At 34.7% G+C, this 23,746-nt stretch overlaps 1 protein-coding gene across 2 annotated transcripts in view; it reads left to right on the top strand.

The window, feature by feature from the left end:
• The first annotated feature begins 2,943 nt into the window (after positions 1-2,943).
• The window catches only part of LOC145261198 (uncharacterized), a 58,451-nt gene continuing 37,648 nt past the window's right edge, over positions 2,944-23,746 (top strand). For both annotated transcript variants that reach the window (XM_080119523.1, XM_080119524.1), the window contains exons 1-3: positions 2,944-3,019; positions 11,801-11,882; positions 13,667-13,732. In XM_080119523.1, coding sequence (XP_079975649.1) covers positions 2,988-3,019; positions 11,801-11,882; positions 13,667-13,732 — 180 coding nt within the window. In that variant the 5' untranslated portion in view covers positions 2,944-2,987. The remainder of the gene's footprint in view (positions 3,020-11,800; positions 11,883-13,666; positions 13,733-23,746) is intronic.

A 23,746-nucleotide genomic window follows, 5' to 3' on the forward strand; every position in this document is an offset into this window, starting at 1 on the left:
GATACAGAATTTTCCAGTCCCAAGGACAATTACTGACACCAGATCATGGTTTGGGCTTGTCAACCAAGTAGCCTGGGCATATTCACTGAGTCCAGTTATGGTGCCTTTTCGGGACCTCGTCAAACAAAACTCCAAATTTGCTTGGAATCAGAACCTTGAAGACGCATTCAAAGATTCCAAGCGAGTTATAATTCACCTAGTCCAGAAGGGGGTAGCAACATTTGACAAAGACAGAGCAACTTGCCTTGCTCCAGATTGGAGCAAAGAAGGAATGGGCTTCCTACTCCTACAAAAACATTGCCAATGTACCATGGAAAAAGCACCAATCTGCTGTTCCGAAGGTTGGCATCTGATATATGCCGGCAGCAGATTTTGCATGGATACTGAATGCAGATACGCACCAATAGAGGGTGAGGCAGCAGCAATAGCATGGGCATTGGAGAAATGCCGTATGTTCGTCATGGGTTCTCCAAACATCATAGTGGTCACAGACCATGAACCTCTGAAGGGGATATTTGGCGATCGTGATCTGAGCAAGATCCAAAACCCCCGGCTCTTTAGACTAAAGGAAAAGACCCTGAGATATAGATTTACCATACAGCATTGCCCCGAGAAGTGGCACAGAGGCCCTGATGCAGTCTCCCGCCACCCAGTGGCGATGGTGCAAGCCCTCCTCAATGTATTTCCAGCAAAATCCTCTCAAATGGATATAATGGAGTCGAACAACATAAGCAACATAACAGAGTTAACAGCCTTAATAGCAACATTTGCAGACAGCAGTAATATAGCCATGATATCACCAGACCTAATTCGTTCAGCAGGTCGTGGCGATCAACAATATAACAAATTAATAGACACAATACAGCAAGGCTTCCCAAAAACACGTAATCTCACTGCGCCCGAAGTCCGTGAGTATTGGGAGGTGAGGCACCGCCTTAGCACTGACAATGGTCTAATATTGTTGGATCGAAGGATCGTCATCCCCAAAACACAACGAAAAAAGGTCCTACACTGCCTGCATTCTGCACACCAAGGAGTAGTCGGCATGAAAGCATGTGCCAACGAATCAGTGTACTGGCCAGGGATGGATGCATCAATCTGCAGTATTAGGGCGAATTGCATGGTATGCTCAACCATCGCACCTAGTCAACAAAGGGAGCCTATCATTCTAACACGATCCCCAGAGTGGCCATTCCAGCAAATCGTCATGGATATTTTTTTATATTGGAGATCACACATACCTTGCCTGCGCAGATAGGCTAACTGGTTGGCTAATTTTATACCGCCTAGAATCAGGTCACACTACTACAACCAAATTGATGTCCATATGCCGACAACTGTTCCAAACATATGGTGCCCCAGAAGAACTTAGCACCGATGGCGGCCCACCTTTCACTTCCAGCACGTTTAAAGAATTTCTGAAAACATGGTGTGTTAGGCACAGATTATCTTCTGTTGCGTATCCCCAATCCAATGGCAGGCAGAGCTCGCAGTAAAAACTGCAAAGAGGATTGTGAAAGGAAACACAGGCCCCCAGGGTTCCTTGGACAATGACAGTGTTGCCCGGGCCATCTTGCAGTATCGGAATACCCCAATCCAAAGCATTGGCCTATCACCGGCTCAATTATTACTTCACCGTCGACCAAGTGACTCCATCCCTTCACAGTCAATCCTCTACAAGCCTCATCCTGAATGGGTGTCAGCAGCACAACACCGCGAGGAAATGCTCCACCACCGCAATGCAAAAATAGTAGAAAGATACAATAAATATACCCACAACCTTCCACCGTTACAAGCTGGTGACACTGTAGCCATCCAAAATCCAGTCAATCGCAGATGGAACACAATGGGCAAAATCATCAGTTCCCTACCAGATTGACAATACCGAATCAGGGTTAACGGATCCGGAAGGATCACACTTAGGAACCGCCGTTTCCTCAGAAAATGCGAACTCAAGCCTGTACTAACCCCAATACCAAGTGCAGCACTAGGACCAACAATTCCCTCAAGCGATACTACATTCTTGCATCTCCCACTGTCTCCCTGTAATAGCACATACACAGCAACCATACCTCAACAACAAACCACACATATATCCCCACGCTTTCGATCAAGGATTCCCCTAGCTCTTTGTAGGTTACTACCACACAACAAACTAGGCCTAAAAGAGAGATACACCTCTCATACAACCCAGCCTACTCGTGGGGGGGGGGAAGAGGGGAGATGTAGAATAATCAAAAGAACTGTAGTAGTCAATAACACACAACAACAATAATAATAATAATAATAATAATAATAATAGCAGCAACACTTACCAAGGGTCCAGCTTATGCACAAGACAGACACCAGATTGAGCTGGACTGAGGACTTGTATTTATGTACAAGCATATCCAATCAGGTGATTCAGCCAATCACAATCCAATACCCCCTACACCAAAGTGGCAATGTGCTTTGTTGGGGGTGAAAATGTAATTACCCCTCCCCCCCCCAAAAAAAAAACAAAAAAACTTTTCCCTTATAAATTAATTCTCATTTTTTTTCTTTTTTTTTTACTTACTATTGAATAAGTTCCGTTTTAGCATAAATCGTACTTTTTATTTTCTTCGTTTTTATGCAAATTTTAAAGTTTTTTAATGTTTTTGTAAAAAGCTTTCATTCATTAATCTGACTTGCTAGATCCTCATGCATGATGTAATTTTTCAGTGGCTAGGTCTCCTATTTACGAAGGTCACGGCCGTGTGCTAAACTGCGGGACTGATTTTGAAATAATTCATTCACTCCGTGAAGAAAGAAAAATATATATATGTCTAATAATAAATTAAAAATAATTTGATGAGATCTAATTATAAATAATAATAGTGTGAAGAAATTATTCAATTAAAACAATTCGATGAAATCTAACAAGAAATATTTATATTTCTAGCGGCTTTATAAACCAATCGGAGGCGAGCTATTTATTTACTGCGGAATTACTATTTGGAATAAAAATGGCTACTGGTGCTCTCCAAGACCAAGGCTGGTTAGTATATTTCGACTCTTACGACAAGTTTTTCTTTTTTAAGTTTTGTATTTAGTAGTATGTCCATTTGCCTGATAATAATTATAACGCTCCTTTTCGATGTAGGTTTATTTTTGATACGTAGAAACAAGCATAAAAAAGTTCTCATTTTGTTCGCCAAGAAGACGAAGCTCATATTTCATTTTTTCTTTGTAAATTTTATCAGTAATTAAAATTTTTACAATATTTGAGTCAATTTTTTTTCCTTAGTAATTATTACTATTGACGACATGAGTTATTTTTAAGAAAATAAAGTTAGTCAAAAATTTATTTTAGTTGACCTACTCATGTGTAACCGATTTGCGTCAAATAAATTGTACGTTTTACCGTAAGTATTGGTTATGAGCAAAGTAGCAATCTTTGTTTACATTTCGAACTTTCCTCTGGCTGTTAGCCAGTATTTGGGTCATCGTTGACCAAATGAAGACTTACTATTAAAAAGTTGATTATTAGGCTTATTTGGGTCTCTTTTGAACGAATATCACATTTAAAATTGTCGCCGGCAAGTAATTAAGATATTACGACCTTAATAATAATTAATCATTGCTCGCCATGTTGGTTTTCGCGTGCGCGCAAAATAGAATTTAAAGTGGGGAATCATTTTCGCATATAAATTTAATGTAAAATGATACTCCATCTCATAGATATTGTAGCGTTTTAGGGTAGTCAACCAAATTTTTTTCCATACGAGAGATAAATTATGGGCGGACCTGAACGAGAATCTTTATAGCATTTTTTAGTATGTAGTATAGTTTTCGAGGTTGGGGGTGTTTATTCCGAGAGCCGTTCTTAACATGGGGAGGTTAGGGGTGTCAGGTTAAGTTGTAAAAAAAAAAAAAAAAAAAAAAAAAAAAGGTACTAACTGCAGAATACCTGTCAAAATTGTGTGTGGAGGAGGCACTGATTCTCGTTCAGGTCCGCCAAATTATGTTTTCTTTTTTGTTTAATTGGGAAAGATTACACTTTTTTTTTTTTTTTTTTAATTATATGTGGCTTTACAACCATGCCACTTGAAAGTTAGTGGTCAAAAAAGGTTCTCCTTCATTGTAGCGAAATTCGAAAAATGAAATATTGAATGTCAAGTGAGACGAATGGTATTTACTGAATTGCCATGTCGAAGTAATGAAAATCCAAAAATTAGGAAAAACGATAAGGTAAAAAATTAATTATTAATGCAAACAGTTTTCGAAGACAATTAGCGGAAATTAAATTTTGCCAAATTGGCCAATAGGCACCTCCAAAATTTACCCCCCCCCCAATGTAAAACGATGTAACTTTATTATAAATTAATATTATCAATATAACTTTTGTTCCATTAAAAGAAGGGCAAAGTAAATTAGTAATAAGTTTTCAAAATTTTTTTCATCATACGAAAATAATGAAATTATGAGACAAAATTGGCGCTTTAAAATAACGTTCTCATGTAGTAAGCATTTCGAACGTGAAAACATACCTGTGTTTAATAAATCTAGCAAAAATCAACTAATCGTCAGATTTTCGTGAAATTTTCGATATTTATCCATTTTAGAATTAAATTACATATAAAGGTATTATTATACAAACACCGTGACAGGGTTCGGGTTAGGTTTAGGGTTAGGGTTAGGGTTAGGGGTAGGGTTAGAGTTAGGGGTAGGGTTAATTCGCTGTCACGGTGTTTGTATAGTTTTACCCATATAAAATGCAGTTTCCGTAAAATATACGAGGGGAAACATTTTTTTAGCGCCCCCTATTTATTTTTTCGAAATTTGAAAATATATTGGTGATAGTGCAGAGAGTGATCCGCGCTATTTTTTTAAATCGTATTACCAAGTTTAATTATATGGTTTTTATTCAATTGTAAGGTTGAAGTATAGAATAGATACCCCTACCCATGTTAAGAATGGCTTTTTAAATAATAACGTTATTATTTACGTCCGGATCACTCTCTGTCACTAGTGCAGTACCAATATATTTAAATCTATCGAAATTTCTATTTATTATGAAACATAAGAGTTCAAATAAGTAAAAAAATATTTATTTTTTTTAAAATTTAAATTGATCAAAAACTTATCTTGAAGTTGCAATTAAAAAAATGCTATAAATTTAATATAATTGTGCTTTTTATTTAAATAGCGTTTTTTCTAATTAATATATACTATAATCAGTTGAATTGCCAAGAAAAAGAAACTGGTTTGTTTTACTGTACACATAGATTCGAAAAAGTTGTCACAAAACAAATATAGGACAAATAAATGTTATCAAAGACGAGTTACTTTTCTACCCAACTGGATATGTTTTTAGTGTTTATATTTAATGTAACATGTTTATTCAGCTCGAAAAACAGTGTTTACCGATGTATTGGAAAATTCAAAATGGCAGCCGACTCTCTCTTTGAGGCGGTAAGTTTGAGAGAATGAGTTATAAATAAAAATCCAGTCAAAATACTGTTAGAAACTCGCTCAACATATGTTACTGTGACATAGGCTGACATATATTCGGCGGGTTTTTAACAGTATTTTGACTTTTTTTATTTATAACTCATTTTCCCAAACTTACCGTCTCCGAGAGAGAGTCAGCCACCATTTTGAATTTTCCAATACGTCGGTAAACACTGTATGTTTTTCGAGTTGATTAAACATGTTACATTAAATATAAACACTAAAAACATATCCAGTTGGGTGGAAAAGTAACTTATCTTGCCTTTGATAACATTTATTTGTTCTATATTTGTTTTGTGACAACTTTTTCGAATCTATGTGTACAGTAAAACAAACCCAAAGAAACTTCCTAAAAATTAATTTTTAAAAGATTAAAACGATTAAAATTCCATTATTTCAAGATGTTCCGTTACAACAGATTTTTAATCAATTGTTTAAATTTCTTTTTAAATATTAAGTTTTAATATAAACATAACTCTTGCCAGCTATTTTATCGCCAAATTAAAACCGATTTAAAAATATTATTGCACAAATATTAGGCATTTTATAAACCCCCTCATATTTTGTTTGTCTCTTTTTACCTAACAAAAGTATGGAAGCCGATGGTTACCGAAATAAACACTCATAAAACCGTACTTGATATTTAATATACAAATGTTTATAATATCATTAATCATTAAACTGTGTAAATCTTAAACCCTAACAAAATTATAACGAAGATTAATTATTAATTGCAGTTTGAAGAAGATAAACAAAGGTTTTAAAAAATCATTAAGTCGCTTCTGCTTTTCCATAATTCATATAGTTGACACAAATCTTACGTCATGGAATCCTGCTTTCTTTTTTTTCACATTATTTTGGCAGTCCCTATTGGCCAAAGATTTTCAGTTTTCAGAAAATATTTACCTCCCTTTTGTTACAATTAGAACTCTCCGGTTTCTTTTTTTAGCAAGACTTAATTTTCGCGAATTAGCTTCAAACTATTTTCATTAATAATTAATTTTCTGCATTATCGTTTTTTGTAATTTTTGGATATTTTCATTACTGTGACATTACAATTCAGTAGATACTATTAGTTTCAATTGAAATTCAATATTTTATTTTTCGAATTTCACTACAATAACGAAGAACTGTTCTTCAAGAAAAAAAAAAAAAAAAAATTAAGTCCCCTAAAAATTTGTAACAGCCCAGAATTGGGGGGGATCATTTTATGTTAAATTTTTAAACGAAATTGATCCCCCACTCTAAATTCTATTTTTTTTTTAATTTTTAATTTTTTATTTTTTTTTTTGCAAAGTTTTGCAGGATGCTCACATGCAATCACTTAAGAAAAAAATAGAATTTCCTTTGGAGGCGGGGATTAAGCTGAGGGTGTTAATCTACAAACTTTTCACAGATTGTTCACGTGAAATGCAACAGTTTATGAAAAACAAATAAACTGTTCGCGTGACTAGAAAACAATTACGAAAAAAACAAAACAAATTAACAAAAAACAATGCACAATGTAAATACTGCATTACAAAAAAGAAAAAAAAAATCTATTGATAGAATAAAGAACATCTGAGGTTACATTGTCTGAAAATCAAGATGAGAATAAAGATTCAAACTTTTTATTTTTTTTTTTTAATTTTTTTTTTTATAATTTAAAAAAAAAATTACATTTTCACCTCAAACAAATCAGAGTGCTACTTTGATGTAGGGGGCTACTATCTGGGACATAATTTGCAGGGATACCATGTAGGGACTTGATCAGCAAGATGTCTGTTTACATTACATTTGGACTTCTGCATGTCAGTACAGTTAGGGAAGTGGGAACCCGGAAAGGAGTTCCAAAGTCTAGCAATTCTAGGGAAAAAACTATTAGAGTAGGAGGCTTTCTGACACCTGTGTAAGGTGGGATTTTGTTCAAACCTGTCAGACAAGAGTGGCCCAGTCCAATCATGTTGGCATGCATGGTGCCCAGATGTTGGGGAAAGAAATGAGGCAGATGTGGGGGATGGCATTCATTGCCCTAGTCAGGAAACAAGGTTAAGCACTGAGCGTCTCTAATGAGTCCTCTGCTATTCCTGGCTAATAAGCAAAGGAGTATGGAAGACAGGCTTATCTACTCCTTAAGCAATTTAGGTTTGCAAACCAGTGATTTATTAGAGTTACCAGCTCTAGGGAGGTTGTCGATCAGGACTGGAGGCTTCCCTTCCTCGTTTAGTGTCAATACATATGAGGTTAGTGGCACAGGTTTAACATTGGAGTTTTCCTTCTCCTAAATGGATAACCTGACCAGATCTATCAGTCCATCAGCACCGAGAGGGTTATCCCCACACCTGGTTTCAAAGCTAGGTATTTCTACGTCCCTGCATGGCTTGTTAGAATTGTGTTAGTCTCAAAGATAATTAGTACCTGCTTTGAAATTACACTCCTCAAAATATGATTAAGATTGGAAGATGTAGTTATTCACATGTTTTGAGTGAAAACACAGGTGGGGGTATGCATGAGTAAGGGGTGTAGATTTAAGGTTAATATCTACTAGAGTTAAATGAGGATTAAATATGGTTTGTGGATTAGTAAATGCATCAGAAAAATAACAGTATAAAGAGTTAGGGTACGATTCAAAATGAGTTTTAGCTGTTAGTTTATATGCAAAGACAATCACTAGTACTTCAGTCCATCTAAGGGAAAGAAAGATATAGAGTTGCTATTTAATATAGATCACTTTAAAGTACAAACTATGGCTAATAAGTATCTATCTAATAAATAAGCTATAGAAATATAGGTATAAGTTATAAGATAATGCATGCCTTCCTAATAGATGACTATAGATGTTTAGTATTGATTTTTAAAGGTAAGTTTTCTCAAGTAATAATTGGAAGCTACCCCCCCCCCCCATCTCCCAAGGTACGTGCAAAGTGTGTGATTTTATAGTAACTTGGGGAGAAGAGCAATTTGTCCAGTTGAAACAGTTACAAGAATACAGCATTAATATTGTTACGACATATCCCAGTCCTGCTGGGGACGGTAGAGATGGGTGACATAATGAAATATAAAAAAAAAAAAAAGAAAGTTTCCCAGGTTTCTTGATAATACGTTGTATTGGGAATGGGATAACCATCCCGAAGTCAACAATAAAATGAAATGTACTGGACCACGAAATCACATAACGAGGACAAGTATCGTCGAAAAATTAACAAACTTTTATTTATATAAAAATAAAATAAAATTCAATTCAAGAAAAGAAAATTAAATATACCTAACTAAATGAAATGATTTAATGATTCAAATTCTACCGAGAGAAAAATATATCAACAGTCAATGTTCGCATAAAACAAGAAATCGTCTGCTCAATTAGATACAGGTTCTAGGTTAAGAGAGAAATGTTGGAGAAATGAAAGTTTTGATTGAAAAACTCACTTAATGTCCTTTGAAATGTGACCTTTCTTTTGTCTCTTTTTTTTTATATATATTTCTTTCCTGTAAATTGTTTGTATTTGATTACGCGCGCGCAGGTTAATTTTCATATTTTTGTCCTTCAGATTATTTGTTTCATTACGCGCGTGCGTGTTAATTGCTCCAAATATTTGTTTCCGAAGCTCATCGAAGCCCTTGATTTATAGTAAAAGTTTCACTGTTTCATTGATCCTTCCTTCGCTCGGTTCATTCTTTTATTCAGTCAATATTCTAACTTTGACCGCTGATCATCGGCTGGTGTTGTTGATATTTACCTCCACGCCGTCGTCCTTCGCCACCCCGACCTTCGCTGACTTACGTCTTGTCGCTTTGAAGCGCGAAGCTCCACTGCCTGTTGACAACTTTTTTCAGGCCCCTCTCTCTCTATACAATCTATCTCTCTCTTCCTCTACGCAGTTTCTCTCTCTCTATATGGTTTATTTTTCTATCTTTCTTTTCTCTTTCCTTTTCCACTCTTCATTCACAGTATCTCTCTCTCCCTTCTCCTCCTGCTCGCAGGCCTTCTCCTCCCCTTTTTTTCTGTTTTGTTTACAAAATGTTACCGAGCAGACATGAATTGGACCCTTTTGGCGCAAAAATGATACAGTGAATAAAATATACTGAAAATATATCTCCTCTCGGCTAAAAATTCAAAAAAATAATTTATTATACATTTTAATAAATATATCACAATATACATTAGGATATACACAGATTCGGGTACAGGTTAGGAATATAAGGATTTGGAATAATGTTTATCATGCAAAACAGACACAGGCAGTCATCTTGGCAGCAAAGTAACTAACCCTTTTAACTCGACTTTTAGAAAAGAATTTGTGCTGTTATTTTTGTATCATGCATAAGTGACCATATTCTCACAGCCAGCACAGTATAGACCTTATATTTAGATATACACTTAGTCAAGGAATGGTAATTTATGATTTTCAAAAAGAGTGAAGAATTATCAACAATTAAGAGCAGAAAACAAGTTTAAGTGAATAAGCAATAACTTTACAATACTTAGTAAGCAAATAATTAAAAGTAAGAGGCTTTCTTTCCATGAAAGTTTCGACTACACGTTATGTTCAATTAGGTTTCTATTTGTATTCAACCTGTGGTCAGTACTTCAGCAGGGAGGGGGGGGTCTTTTTGTGTATTTTTTTTGGAAATTTATGTTTTCATTTTATTTAATACTAGCATTTCAGCTCGACGTTGCCCGGGTGTTTGGAGTATGTATGTTGAGCAAAAAAAAAATAAGTGGTAGAAGGAAGGCAGGCTTGAACCCGTACCGTGAAGGAGGAAAAGAATGGGAAAAAAACCTGACATCTTTGCTGTTATGACAACCGCCAAACTGGAAGTGACGTAGGTTTAAATTAAGGCTAGACAATCGAAAGGAGGGGATGACTTTAAAAAATATTGGTGTAAAAAGCGACCCCCTCCCCTCCCCCGCCATTGAAAAGTGCCTAGTTGAAGGTGAAGATAATATTTTTAGCCAATTTTTCAATATTTGTTGTCTGAAAGGTCGAACTTCAAAACGTTATTTCAGGGATCATCAGTTGTCTACCATAAAACACTGTTTCAGGGATCTAAAAACAAGACAGCATATTAAATCATGGCTCCCCAGTAGTGTTGATTAAACACCACCTCCTTTAATCACGAGAACACAAATGTTTCTAATATTTGGTCTAGTTTCTTGCTCCAGATAAACTTGGCTAACCTATTCATGCTATAAAAAATGTTTTCCTTACCTGTTACACTCGTCCTTGTCTCCAAATTCAAAATGGATATATTTTTTAATTTACCATTCTGTTGTATTTATAGGATTCAGATGAATCCATTATACTATTTATCACCTCCTACTATTATTAGTACTTTATGTATTCACATTGTTATTGGCTTATCTATCTCTATATATAAAAGGCAAAATGTGTGTGATCATTTCGTGTATGTCTTCAAAAGGCTTCTTTCGCACGCGCTCCCGGGGTCGTTACTATCGCTTAAAACTGTGTATATAGGTCCTATATCATAATATCTAGGAATTAGGAAAGCGCGTAGCGTATAGATTTATTTACGTCGATTTTTACAAAATTATTGTTATTTTGGCTTCTCGCGTGTTGATTGGGCTTTTTAGTATAAATAAAATGAAACTAAACTCAAACGGACGTGTTCGCGGCAATGTGCCAGGAACAGACGCTTACGCTGCGTGACTTCTATTTGACCTTCTTAATTAGGTCAAATGGAAGCAGCAAAGTTAACTTTTATTACGCACGCCTGTTTTTATAGTTATAGTTAGATAAATAAATTCAAACACGTCTACGCTGTATGTCGCGGTGGCCCAATGGTAACATCGCACGTTTTTTTTTTTTCACACATTAATTTCCAACTCAAGGGTACGGGTTCGATCCTCATATACTCACCTACCAAAACATTTTTTTTTATTATTGGTTAGGTCGCAGGGATTTTTTTTTCCATTTCCCTTCCACCTCCGCATCAAACGTTCGGGGTTCAAGCCTACCTTTATACTAAAACTATTTTTTTTTCTTTTACACCTCCAAACAACCGGCCAACTTTTTTTTTTTTTAACATGATTGTTTTAATCTACCCCCCCTCCCACCAACACACACTAACAAAAGTTTTATATATATATATATATATATATATATAAATAAAATCATTCAATATCTTCTAGTTATATTTGTTTACAATTGTGATTGAAGTCTTAGGACTGTAGTTAAGCTTTCACCAATCATTTTTTTTTTTTTGTGATTTGCTAATTTTTGCATTCTGTGTTAAACGTGTTTTATGGGAAGGCTGCTCTCATTTGTACTTGTTTTACTGAAACTCCATTTGAATGTTGAAATAACTTTGTCACTCCTCGTTTCAGGCACCTCACGGAAGAAGGAATTGCTGAATGTGTTGAGAATGGAAATAAGACGACACAAGCAATTATCAAGGCTGCCCTTGATGTATGTTCACATTTATTATATTGTGTTTTTTAAGTAGGAATTCCATTAAGTTTTATCCCTCCTCTCTCCCGTCAATGGAAAATAGAAATAAGATTTTATTTTTATTTATTTATTTTTTTTTTTGTGTGATTATGCACCAACGCTCTGGAAATACCTCGACAGGAAAAGAAAAATAATTACAAATATTAATAAAATTAATAGGTGGATTTACATGAAATATTGTGAAATGTTTTGGTACTTAAACAGAATAAAGACCTTGCTATCACTGGAATTACAAAAAAATAATTTAAAAACTCATACTGAATATAAACAATTAGAATTATAAAGTCCAGGACCTGTACAGAACAGCTACCCACTGAAAATTAATTTCCAGGACTTGTACTTCTGATATTAAAAATGGCTTGAAATTCAAATACAGTAGAAACCCGGGATGTGATGGCCCTAGGATACGTTTTTTTCAGGTTACGATGTAGAATACAATGTTTTTCCGGCTCCTGATTACTGTATTTGCCCCGCCTTACAGTGTTATTTATAATATACATGTGTATTATATACTGTACTGTATTTTGTTACTAATTTTTAATGCTGTATCTCTGAGTTCTACTGTAATACAAAAAATCAATCCTCATCACAAAACTTCAGATTGGAAAGATATATTTGCTTAGGTTATGATGAATAAAAGTAGGCAGGAAGTTTTAAAAACATACGAAGTTGGCACATGCGTCATTCAATGTCGCTATGAAAGCACAGAATCGATACAATTTTCAATTATATATATATATATATATATATATTTTTTTTTTTTAACTTAATTAAACATAGTTATTTAAAAAGATATGCAATGAGTTTTTTTTTTTTTTCAAATGTAGTTATTTTTTTTTTATTTAAACCTTCGTAATCTATTACAGTCTTTATCAATTTTTTTATTTTTTAATCGCATTTCTATTGCAATCTTTTTTTTCATCAATTATTTAATATATATAAAACTGTCAAACTATTTAAATATATTTATTTACAGAAACATAAAAAACTATGAATCTGTCACATTTTTTACAGTTTTGCAATTTAAAAAAGGTGAATGTGCAACAGTTTAAAAATGTGAATATTTCACATATGCTAAAAACACTAAATTGAAATAACATAAGTATGAATCCAGTAGATGATATTGCCGAAACAGTTATTTTTAAATCGGTGACGCCACAGAAATTCCTGTAATAAGTATATTAACAAATAATTTATAAAATATATAAAAATACATAAACTTTTTATCAAATTTTTTTTTTTTTAATATTTTAATCGCGCATCTTTTTTTATGCGATTAAAGAATAAAAAAAATAATTGATAAAACAATTTACATATTTTTATATATTTTTAGTATAAGGAGGTGAAAAATAAAATAAACATAAAATATGATTGAAAATTGTGTCGCTTCTCTGCTTCCATAGCAACATTGAGAGACGCATGTGCCAACTTCCGGTGTGTTTTAAAACTTCCTGTCTCCTTTTATTCACCATAACCTTTGCTTATAATCAACTAAGTTTCATCAATATAATGTCTTCATCAGGAATAGAATAGGAATAACATTTATCTATGTAGATAAATTAAATTTCATAAAATTTCTAAAGATTTTCAGTTTTAATATTTTTGTTGCGAAATTAGTTTAAAATGTTGAAAAAATTCTTGGTTTGATTTCTTTGTTGCTGTAAAAAAGTTTTAATTGTACGATTGATGATTCTTATTTTTATAAAAAAAAAATTCCAAATGTTATGAATTTTATATTTCAGACTGATCTTCGACAAATTGGGGAAAAATATCTCCCAGATGAGATTAATAAAGGGAGGGTAGATTATGTAAGTATACATTTTTTTTGCATTTTTATATTATACTAGCGAAGGGTACCCGGCGTTGCCCGGGTGTTTTTCGGTGTGTGTGAAAAAAAACTGGTGGCTTTGAAAAAAAAAACGAAGCTTTTATGACGCGCAGTTGGAAAATAGTGTGAAAAAAAAAACAAACAGGTGCTCGTTTTTGATTGACGTGACAGCGATTTTGTGCGGGACAGTTTTTAATGAGGTCAATTGTTTGTTTTGAAAAACCCGCGCTCCCCCGTCTGATATGACAAAGTCGACATTGAACAAACTGGCTCTGGGCCTGTGATTAGAGTCGAGTTTCGCTTTTGTTTATACCGAAAACTGAATGTAACGCGTGCCGATGTGGGAAATGTAGAATAATTAAGGTTTGAAAGTGAATACAATCAAATAGACAGGCGAGGTCGGTGGTTAACTCTGAGATATTACAATTTATAGATGATATAAAAAGTTGTAAGAAGTTGCGAAGCGAGCGAGTGCTTCTCTGAAAGAAGCCTTTTGCGGACATCGGGGAAAAGCATACATACATACATACACACATACATTTTCGCTTTTATATATATTATATTTATATGTACAACTTTCTGGAGTAATTTCCATGAATAAAAAAGTTGACGAGCATAATCCTTTGTGGAAGATGATCACCCACTTTCTGACTAGTAGCATTTTAAAAAATTTTTTTATTGCATTTTCACCCAAAACAAGGCACAGTGTATGTAGGGGGTTAATATCAGGGATATAATTTGCAGGGATACTATGTAGGGAGATGAGCAGCAAGATGTCTGTTTAATTTCTGCATGCCAGGAAAGCAGGAATCTGGAAGGGAAATCCAAAGTCTAGCAGTCCGAGTGAAGAAACTATTAGAGTAGAAGGTTTTCTGGCATCTGGAGATCTCTGTTGTGCAGGGGTGGGATTTTGCTACTTGGTGAGTTTGTTTACGTCGAAGGGGTACAAGGACATGTATGTTGGAGCACCTACCATGAAAATATTTGTAAAACAGGATGTAACCAGTTAACTGGTTGGTGGAACCATGTTTTCGTTTTTCTTGTTAGGGTGAGGAGGCTGTTGTCATCCAGACTTAAGGTGTCTGGCGTAGTGCTAGAGTTACAAATTTTATCCAACCTTAATCAGGGTTCACACAGGCTTGAAAAGTCCTTGAATGTTAACTTTGGCCTTGAAAAGGCCTTATTTCTATTATTACCTTGAAAAATCCTTGAAAATTCTATTCTTGAATGAATTATTTTTTTAAGTATTAATAAAAATACCATTAAAATATTTTTTAATCATTCAAAATAAAATCGAAATACATTTGTTAAGTTTTAAGACATTGTGTTGAACAAAGATGGCGGCGTAGTTCAGATCAGTAACCAAGATGGCGGCAAAGAATTAAATGCGGTCTATGGCGTAGTTAACCTGTTAAGTTCTGAGATATTGTGTTGAACAAAGATGGCGGCATAGTTCAGATCACTAACCAAGACGGCGGCGTAGTTTAGATCAGTAACCAAGATGGCGACCAAGAATTAAATGCGGTCTGCGACGTAGTAAATGGCGAACTGATTGAATCCAAAATTCGACAATTTTTATAATTTTGGGACGTTTTCATTGGTTGTTTAGCACAGCCGTTGGTTATAAGAATGATTGGCGAATCCATTCGTCTCCTACCCCCATTAGGAGTCAAAAACATTTTACAACATTGTTTTGAAATTGCATAGTAGTATTGTGGATATAAGAGTTATGTCCCATTATCACACAACAAACCTCACGATAAAGGGACATAACTTTATTTTTTTGACCCCGACAGCCTACTTTTCAATTATCACAAAAAAAAAAAAATATTGTGATAATCTAAAATGAAACTGGTCAGACCAAAATAAAAATGGAAAGACGATAGCTATCTTGGTTGGAAATTAAGTCGTAAAGAGTTATTATTTGAGATGAAATAAAAAGCATTTAAAACTACTTAAAACACACAAAAAAATGATGCAGGTAGGTTGTAAAGTAACTTTATATTGGCTTTGGTAACATTTATTTGTTATATATGCCGTATTAATAATAATAATAAATGAAAGACTAGGAATAAAAGTTATATATGACTTTATTTTATCATCAGAACAATAAAGAAAAGTTAAGGGTAAAAATTAAGAAGAAAAAAAAACCCTCTTTAGGCCATAGCATTCCAAAGCTAAATGGTTTTCATCAAAAGAGAAGGGCCAGAATTATACAAAATGCCAATATAGAAAAAAAAAAAACTGGCTTAATGACATTTCGATATGAAATAAGAATGAAGGAATAGGATAATATGGTAAATGGTAATTAAAAGTAGGTGCAACATATAAGGGTAAATCAGAAAAGTCTCCTCTTCTTATGAGATATATTTAGCTTGGAAATGCCATGGCCTAAAGAGTTTTTTTTTTTTTTTTCTTAATTTTCCTTAACTTTTCCTTATTTTTCTGATGATATAATAAAGTTATAACTTTTATTCTTCATCTTTCATTTAATATTATTATTATTGTTTGCCCCCTTTAATAGTGTTGAGCTTTTCTTATCTTGTTAAGTTTTGATTTAATGGTATTGTTTAATAAATGAGAAATTACTGAATTTCTTGAAATGATGAGGTCTGTATTCATCCCATTTTTTTTTTTTTTTTTTTTTTTTACATAGGCATCACCACATTATCAAGGCCAAGAGGCCACTCAAGGAAGGTTAAAGAGTGTACAGTAGAAATTGGACAATATAGTAATCATTAGTAATGAAAATTTGGTAAATTTGATAACTTATATGGAACGGTTCATCAAGAACTTATTTACGTTAGACTTGAAGACAACCATATTGTAGTCAGCCGGAAAGCAGGAAAACGGAAGACAATTCCACAGGCGTGCAGTTCTAAGAAAGAAGCTTTGTTCATGGAATCTACGTTTAGGTTTAGGCACAGATAAAGAGTGGGGGGAATTATTGATAGTGTTTACAGCTAGACGAGTGTTTCTTGTGAAAGTTTGGCGAGGGGGGGCCATAGATTGAAGCTCAGTCGAACACTTTCCATGAAAATAACGATACATCAAAGACAAACTCGCAACATCTCTTCTTAGGACTTTTTATTCCCTGATGATGAATATATTGATGAAGGAGTAAGTGATGATGATAATTCTGATGATGCAAGTGGGCCTAGATCAAAATGGACTGTTCAAAGTAGGGGTAGCGTCACTCAACCAGGTGATAGGGAAGATTCTGGTGTGGTTGATGAGGGATGGAGTTGCAATTTTGTAGCTCCAGATCTGGATTTCACAATTTGGTGAGGCCAAGCACAGGATATTAAGTTCAGTAGTTCAGTTCTGGAAATTAGGTTCAGTAGCTCAGGTCTGGTAAGGTTAACAACAGCAAAGAGGATACCACTTCAAATAGACTTTCTCGCATCTATAGATGAGGGGGAGATAACTCAACTATCTAAACTCGGAGATTAACAATCACCACCACAATGCTGTTGTTTGCCATGGTTTTCCATTCGTCTTTATATCTTATTCCTTTTGTTCTGACCGTGTCATCATCTCTCACATTGGCGATTGCCAAGAGTGCAAATACTAGCTTACAATATAAAAATAGAAAACACAAATTCCGATACATTCTGTAGATATCGGTGGTACTCTCAGTGTATATGTGTGTGTGATACCATCATGGGTAAACGACCCTACAAATGTTAACATCCACATCTTAGTTGTCGGTCAAAGCCATCACCGTTAGACTGACTGAAGTCAGTCGACTATCTCGATTCTGCCAAAGCTGTCGTGGTCTGGTTGCTCTCAACTCCGCTAACCCAGAACTGCTTGTAAAACTAACTCTGACTCTTAAATTTATTGACTCAAAATTGGAAATCAATTTCGATCTTTTGTCTGAGTCACTGCCACACTGCCACAGCTGATTAATAGAAGCAGAATACTTTTGCCCTATCAGCTGGAAGTGGTTGACTATTCGGAAACTGACCACATATCGTGAGGTGTCTTACTGTCTTGAGAGTTCGAAAAGGTCTCAGTGGCCCTCATTGTTGTTTTATTAATCTCACGTTATGTACGTTTGCTTTGCTAATGAGTCATTTCCTTCCATTGTTCATTCTGGCTCTGAACGGGTATTACAATAGTATAAATCTGAATTACTCCCTTCTCTGCCCTAGAGAAAGGAACCAGAACTCGAGCATGTATACTTCAAAGAATTGACCCTAGGAAGCTGCTCTTTGTTTTGATGGCAGTCTGTTTCACTCAGGAATAAAAATGTGGTTCTGAGCTAAAAATCTTTGTTCAGTCAGCATTATACTAAGGACTGTACTGTTCCGTCTGCCTGTTTCCCACCTGACTACAACTTGGATGTCTTCAAGTCCAACGTTAACAAATTCCTAATGAACCGCCCTCTTAAGTAAACACTTCATTAAATCTCCACACTAACGTACTGTACTTGCAATAACCCTTATTCCTGAGTGGCTTCCGGACCTTGATAAGTGGTGACCACCGTGTAAAAAAAAAAAAAAACCCAAAAAAACTTACCAACCTGATCCTTGTCACAGAATTAGATTGTTCACTTACAACAAAAACAATAGGTAAATCAGGTCGACTGTTCTTGTAGTTTGAAATGGTAGAGTGAAAAATGGAATAAAAAAAAGAGAACATGTGTAAAAAAATTGATTTACATCCTTGCATGACTTTAGTATGATTTTACTGCATCCTTTTGTGTTTTTGTTTCCCAGTTATCTGCTTTTGAGATCAATTTGGTTTCAAGGATCTTAAAAATAAGCCAATATTAAAGCAACAGATTCTGATCAACACAAATTTCTTCGGGTTGACCTGTACATGCTGTAAACAGACTGGCAATAAAACTAAGATGTTTGATTTTTCGAGTTTTAACAGAGAGAAAGATTTATTTATATTTCTTTTTTACGAAAGAGTCACCACTTATCAAGGCCTGAAGACCACTCTAGGATAAGGATTAATGAGTGTGCAATAGTCAATGGGACAATATCGTAGTAATCTTAGTGCAAATTTAGTAAATTGAATTACTTAAGGGGACGGCTCATCAAGAACTTGTTTACTTTGGACTTGAAGACGACTATATTGTCGTCAGTTGGAAAGCAGGGAAACAAGACTTCCACAGGCGTGCAGTTGTAAGAAAGAAACTCTGTTCATGGAATCTACGTTTAGGTTTAAGCACAGATAAAGAGTGGGGGAAATTATTGATAGTGGTTTCAGCGAGAAGAGTGTTTTTCGTGAAAGTTTGATGAGGTGGGACCTTAGATTGGAGCTCAGACAAACACTTGCCATAAAAATAAATATAAAACAGAGATAGACTCGCAACGTCTCTTTTGTGGGAAAGCGGTTGTAGGGTATCCCTACTAGGCTACAAAGTCTATTTTGGACTCTGTCAAGGCAGGATAAGGTGCTTCTAGCAGCTCCTGCCCAGATGTGGCAACAGTACTCCATCCTTGGACGTACCTGGCTCTTATACAAGTAGAGAATTGCATCAGCAGTGAAATATCTACTGAAGTGGTCGAACGATCTCACTATTTTTCCAGCAACTTTGCCAACGGATTTGATATACATGTTCCAATTTAGATTTGGAGAAAAGGTCAGACCCAGAAGCTTGTCAAAACATGGAGCCTCCCGAAGACGAGAGCCATTCATTTTAATTGATGCCAGATGGGTATCAGATCGTTGATGGTTTTAGATATATTTAAATTAACCAGCCACCTCTTTCCCCATTGTACCATGTGCTCAAGGACAGAGGAGAGAACATGAGAGAGAACTTAGTCATTTATGGCCTTTGAAGTGTTGCCATAGATGGTAGTGACATCAGCATAAATGTCTACAAATGATCTTAGTGTTATATAAGGGTTTCATTAAAAGAGAGTCTTAGAGAGTTTGTCGTTGACTTAGAGAGAGATTTATTAAGAGGGATGCTGTGTACACTCAGAAAGATTGTTCGTTTATAACGATTCATATATTTTAAAAATGTTCATTACTTAGAAGTGAAATATGGAAACTCTTCGAGTGAGGAGATAGTGTTCAGACAGTCTTAGTGAGATATGAGATGTAGAGTTCACATTGTAGATATGAGATCTGTATGTCATGACATTTTATAATATATATATATAATAACAATTCAATTTACCTTTTTGTAGAATCACAACACAAGACGACCTTTTATAAAAACACATGATGGGTTTATTTCTTCACGACCGGCCGTGGTTTTCATCATCAAAAATTCAAAGCTTCATTCTAAGTTTCACAAGTGACCGTTTCGCTTCTAGACGTTCGAATCCTCAGACTCTCTCTGAGTTTCTCCCAGTTTCTCCTCTCTTAACTCTAAAGTTTTTCTAACTATCTCTAGAACTTTCTATTTTCCATGACGTCATACACATGTTAAAATATGTGCCTTCTTTCACGTGTTCTGGACATGCATGTCCAAAACTTTTCCTTTTTTAACAAAAGGAATTTTAACCTATACTCAGTAACTTATATTTCCAATATGTTAAAAACATTAAATTATCTTATAGCTGCATTCTTTCAATTGAATTTTCATAACAAACTTGACAGTGCACATTCTTTTCTTGAAATATTTTATCTCTATTCTAAACAATCGTTTGCTTTACATTCCATTTTCTAATTCTCACACGTAATCTATTTCTAAACCTAAATTACGAGGTTCGAATTTCGCCTATGCTATTTCATTTTCATTTTAACTAAATCTCTCTATTTTTATACTTACATGAAAAGGGGACAGCCCTTATCATGTAACATTAGGATGTGATTTGGGAGATCATTGATGTAGATCAGGAAGAGAGTTGGGCCCAGGATGGACCCTTGAGGGACTCCAGCATTAATACTGTGAGCTTCTGATTTCTGCCCATCAACCACTAAACCTATCAGAGAGAAATGATTTAATAATTGAGAAGACATTTCCAGCTATACTGTAGCTGAAGATCTTGTGGAGTAGACCTTTATGCCATACCATATTAAAAGCCTTTGATATGTCAAGAGCAATTGCCTTAGAAAGGAAGCCTTCATTGAAGAAAAGAAAGAGAGATATTAATTTTTTTTTTTTTTTTTTCCTAGAAAATATTTTAATGAACAAACAAAACATTATTTATCAAAACAGAAGATTCTATTTCATATGGGATGCAGAGAACTTGTTGGATGGAGTTGGCTCAACTGGTTTAGAGTAAACGCCGCAACAAGTACAAGTATTCTATTGTGCAGCATCCTAAATTCTAATTTTTATCAGGTTGACAAGAAAGTTCTTGCGGCTTTTAATTGTTAAATTCAGATGAACATATCTCAGCTCAAACAAAAATTTATGGATCGAAATAAGCACCACCAGAATGAACACACTTTTGCCAATGCAAAACAAGTGTATTTTATGCTAGTAACGTAAAAATCTTGCGTTTTTGATATCGCTTAGGATTTTGAAGCAGTTTTCACACATAAAGTTGTTGATGACATAAAGTTGATCGAGAAACGGGTTGTTCTTATTGCATAAAAGAAGGGAAGATGACACTTCATAACGGCGTTCCTTTTGGTTGTCATTCAATCTGTAAGGTACCCATTTATCAAGTTTTTTTTTTCTTTCCAATCACTCTAAAGTGGTTGGAAATCGCTGTATATGTTATGTCTAATTCAGAAGCAAGTTTTCAAACCGTTGTGCGTGGATTGGCTTTGACTAAAGCTCTTAATTGATCGTTGTCAACATCCGATGGCCGACCACTAAGCTCATCATCTTCAAGACTCTTGTCGCGACCACAAAATTTCTTCAACCACCATTATACTGTACGTTCAGTAGTGGTTCCTGGGCCAAACGCTTTGTTGATATTGCAAGCTTTTTTCAGCAGCTTTTTGGCCTAGCTTGAATTGAGATTGTACAAATTTTTTTTTTTTTCATCTTGTATTCAACTTTCTGAAAAAACAATTGTTTTTAAATGATTGTAATTTAAGTGATTGTGAAAAACACTCTTTAAAATAATATATAAAGTAAAGTTAGAACAAAAACTTATTTGAAAATACATTGAAGTCGAAATTATAAATTCTGCAAGAACTTTCTTCTCAACCTAATAAATTATTTCTCTACAATTATTTGGTTTATATTTAATTTATAATTGTGATAAATATATACAGAATTTAGGGAAAAAAAAAATAGAATCTTCTGTTTTTGATCAATAAGGATATGATGCTTTGTTTATTGAAATAAAACGCATCCGAAAAATTTTTAATCTCTCTCCCATTCTTTCTTTTTCTAAAACGAGTAGCCCCGTTGCAGCCAGATGGCTGCATATTGTGAAAGAAAAGCAAGTAAGTACAATGTACTTACACAATTTTTATTTACATGAAAGAAACAACAACAGTGGAAACAACAACAGCAAGGAAGTGCTCAACACGAGAGTATTTGAAGTTATAGGATTTCTTTATACACCACGTTCTTCGTCTTTTTACAGTCACTTTTTTTTCAGAGCGAAGATCAGATCGTCTGGGTTTCTTACCTGCGATGCCGCTACATACAATTGACCACGGGCAAAAGTCGGTTCTTCCAGCCATACACCTACCTTGCTCAGCGTCTGGCCTTAACTTTATTGATTGTCATGGCGAAGGCAGGCCTCACTGGGAATTAGCGACGATTCCACATGACAAATTGTTCATCTTGGTGATTCATTTGTATTCTTGGTATGAGTACCTCCTCCCCGACAGAAAGTTCTGTCAGACACATATAGACACAGGGATTGAGAACGCACTAAAAATGTGACTTTCTTGCATGCATTTTTTTTTTTTTTTTTTTTTTTTTTTGCATTTCCATACACCAAACATAGATATAAATATCACTAAAACATCTGCTGGGTCATAAGCTTCATTTCAGTACCTAACTTGCCTGAGTGGGTTGCCTGTGTTATATAGGGGTTTCATTAGTATTATTGTTGTTATTGTTTGTTGTTATTATTTCTTGTTAAAAGTGAGTCTTAGGGAGTCTTAGTGAGAGATGTGTTGTTGTGAGAGATGTTGTTGCGTTCCGTGTTCGTGTTATGAAGAGATTTATATATATAAAATGTTCATACTTAGAAGTGTTAGTGAGGAGGTAGTGTTGAGACTGTCTTAGTGTTCACATTGTGTATGTAAAGACATTTTAAACCACATGATATAGAAGACATATAATGACAATTTCCACTTTACCTTTTTGGTAGAATTACAACACAAAGACGACGTTTATAAAAACACATGATGGGTTTATTTCCATGGACCGGCCGGTGGCTTTGCTTTCAGGAATTCAAAGTTTCACATTCTATGTTTCAAAGGTGACCGTCTCGCTTCTAGACGTTCGACTCCCAACTCCAGACTCTCGTCTGTCGTCCCCAGACTCCCTCTGACTCTCTCTCAGACTCTCTTGCTTAACTCTAAAGTTTCTAACTATATCGAGAACTTCCCATTTTCTATGATGTCATACACATGTTAAAACATGTCTTCTTTCACGTGTTCTGGAAATGCGTGTCCAAAACTTTTTCCTTTGTTTACAAAAGGAATTTTAACCTATATTCCCAGTAACCTATATTTCCAATATGTTAAAAACACGTTTATTAAATTATCTTATAGTTGCATCCCTCAATTGAATTTCATAACAGAATTGACAATGCACATTCTTTTCTTAAAACTATTTTATCTCTAAGCTAAACAATGGTTCGTTTTTTACATTCCATTTGCTAATTCTCTCTCGTAATCTATTTCTAAACCTAAATTACGAGGTTCGAATTTTGTCTATTCTATTTCATTTTCATTTTAACTAAATCTCTCTATTTTTATACTTACATTAAAAGGGGACAGCCCTTATCATGTAACACCTGTAGGCTGAGATAAACCGTGTCACACACACACAGACAGTAGGAAAATTTATATATAGATAAATCTTTCCTATATTAAAAACTGATCTTGTAATGAAAAACCATGCAACTTGTGTTTATTATGCATTTGTTTGTAATGTGTGGTG

Source organism: Euprymna scolopes, chromosome 37, assembly GCF_053919585.1.
Source record: "Euprymna scolopes isolate OS-2025 chromosome 37, ASM5391958v1, whole genome shotgun sequence".
NCBI lineage: Eukaryota > Metazoa > Mollusca > Cephalopoda > Sepiida > Sepiolidae > Euprymna > Euprymna scolopes.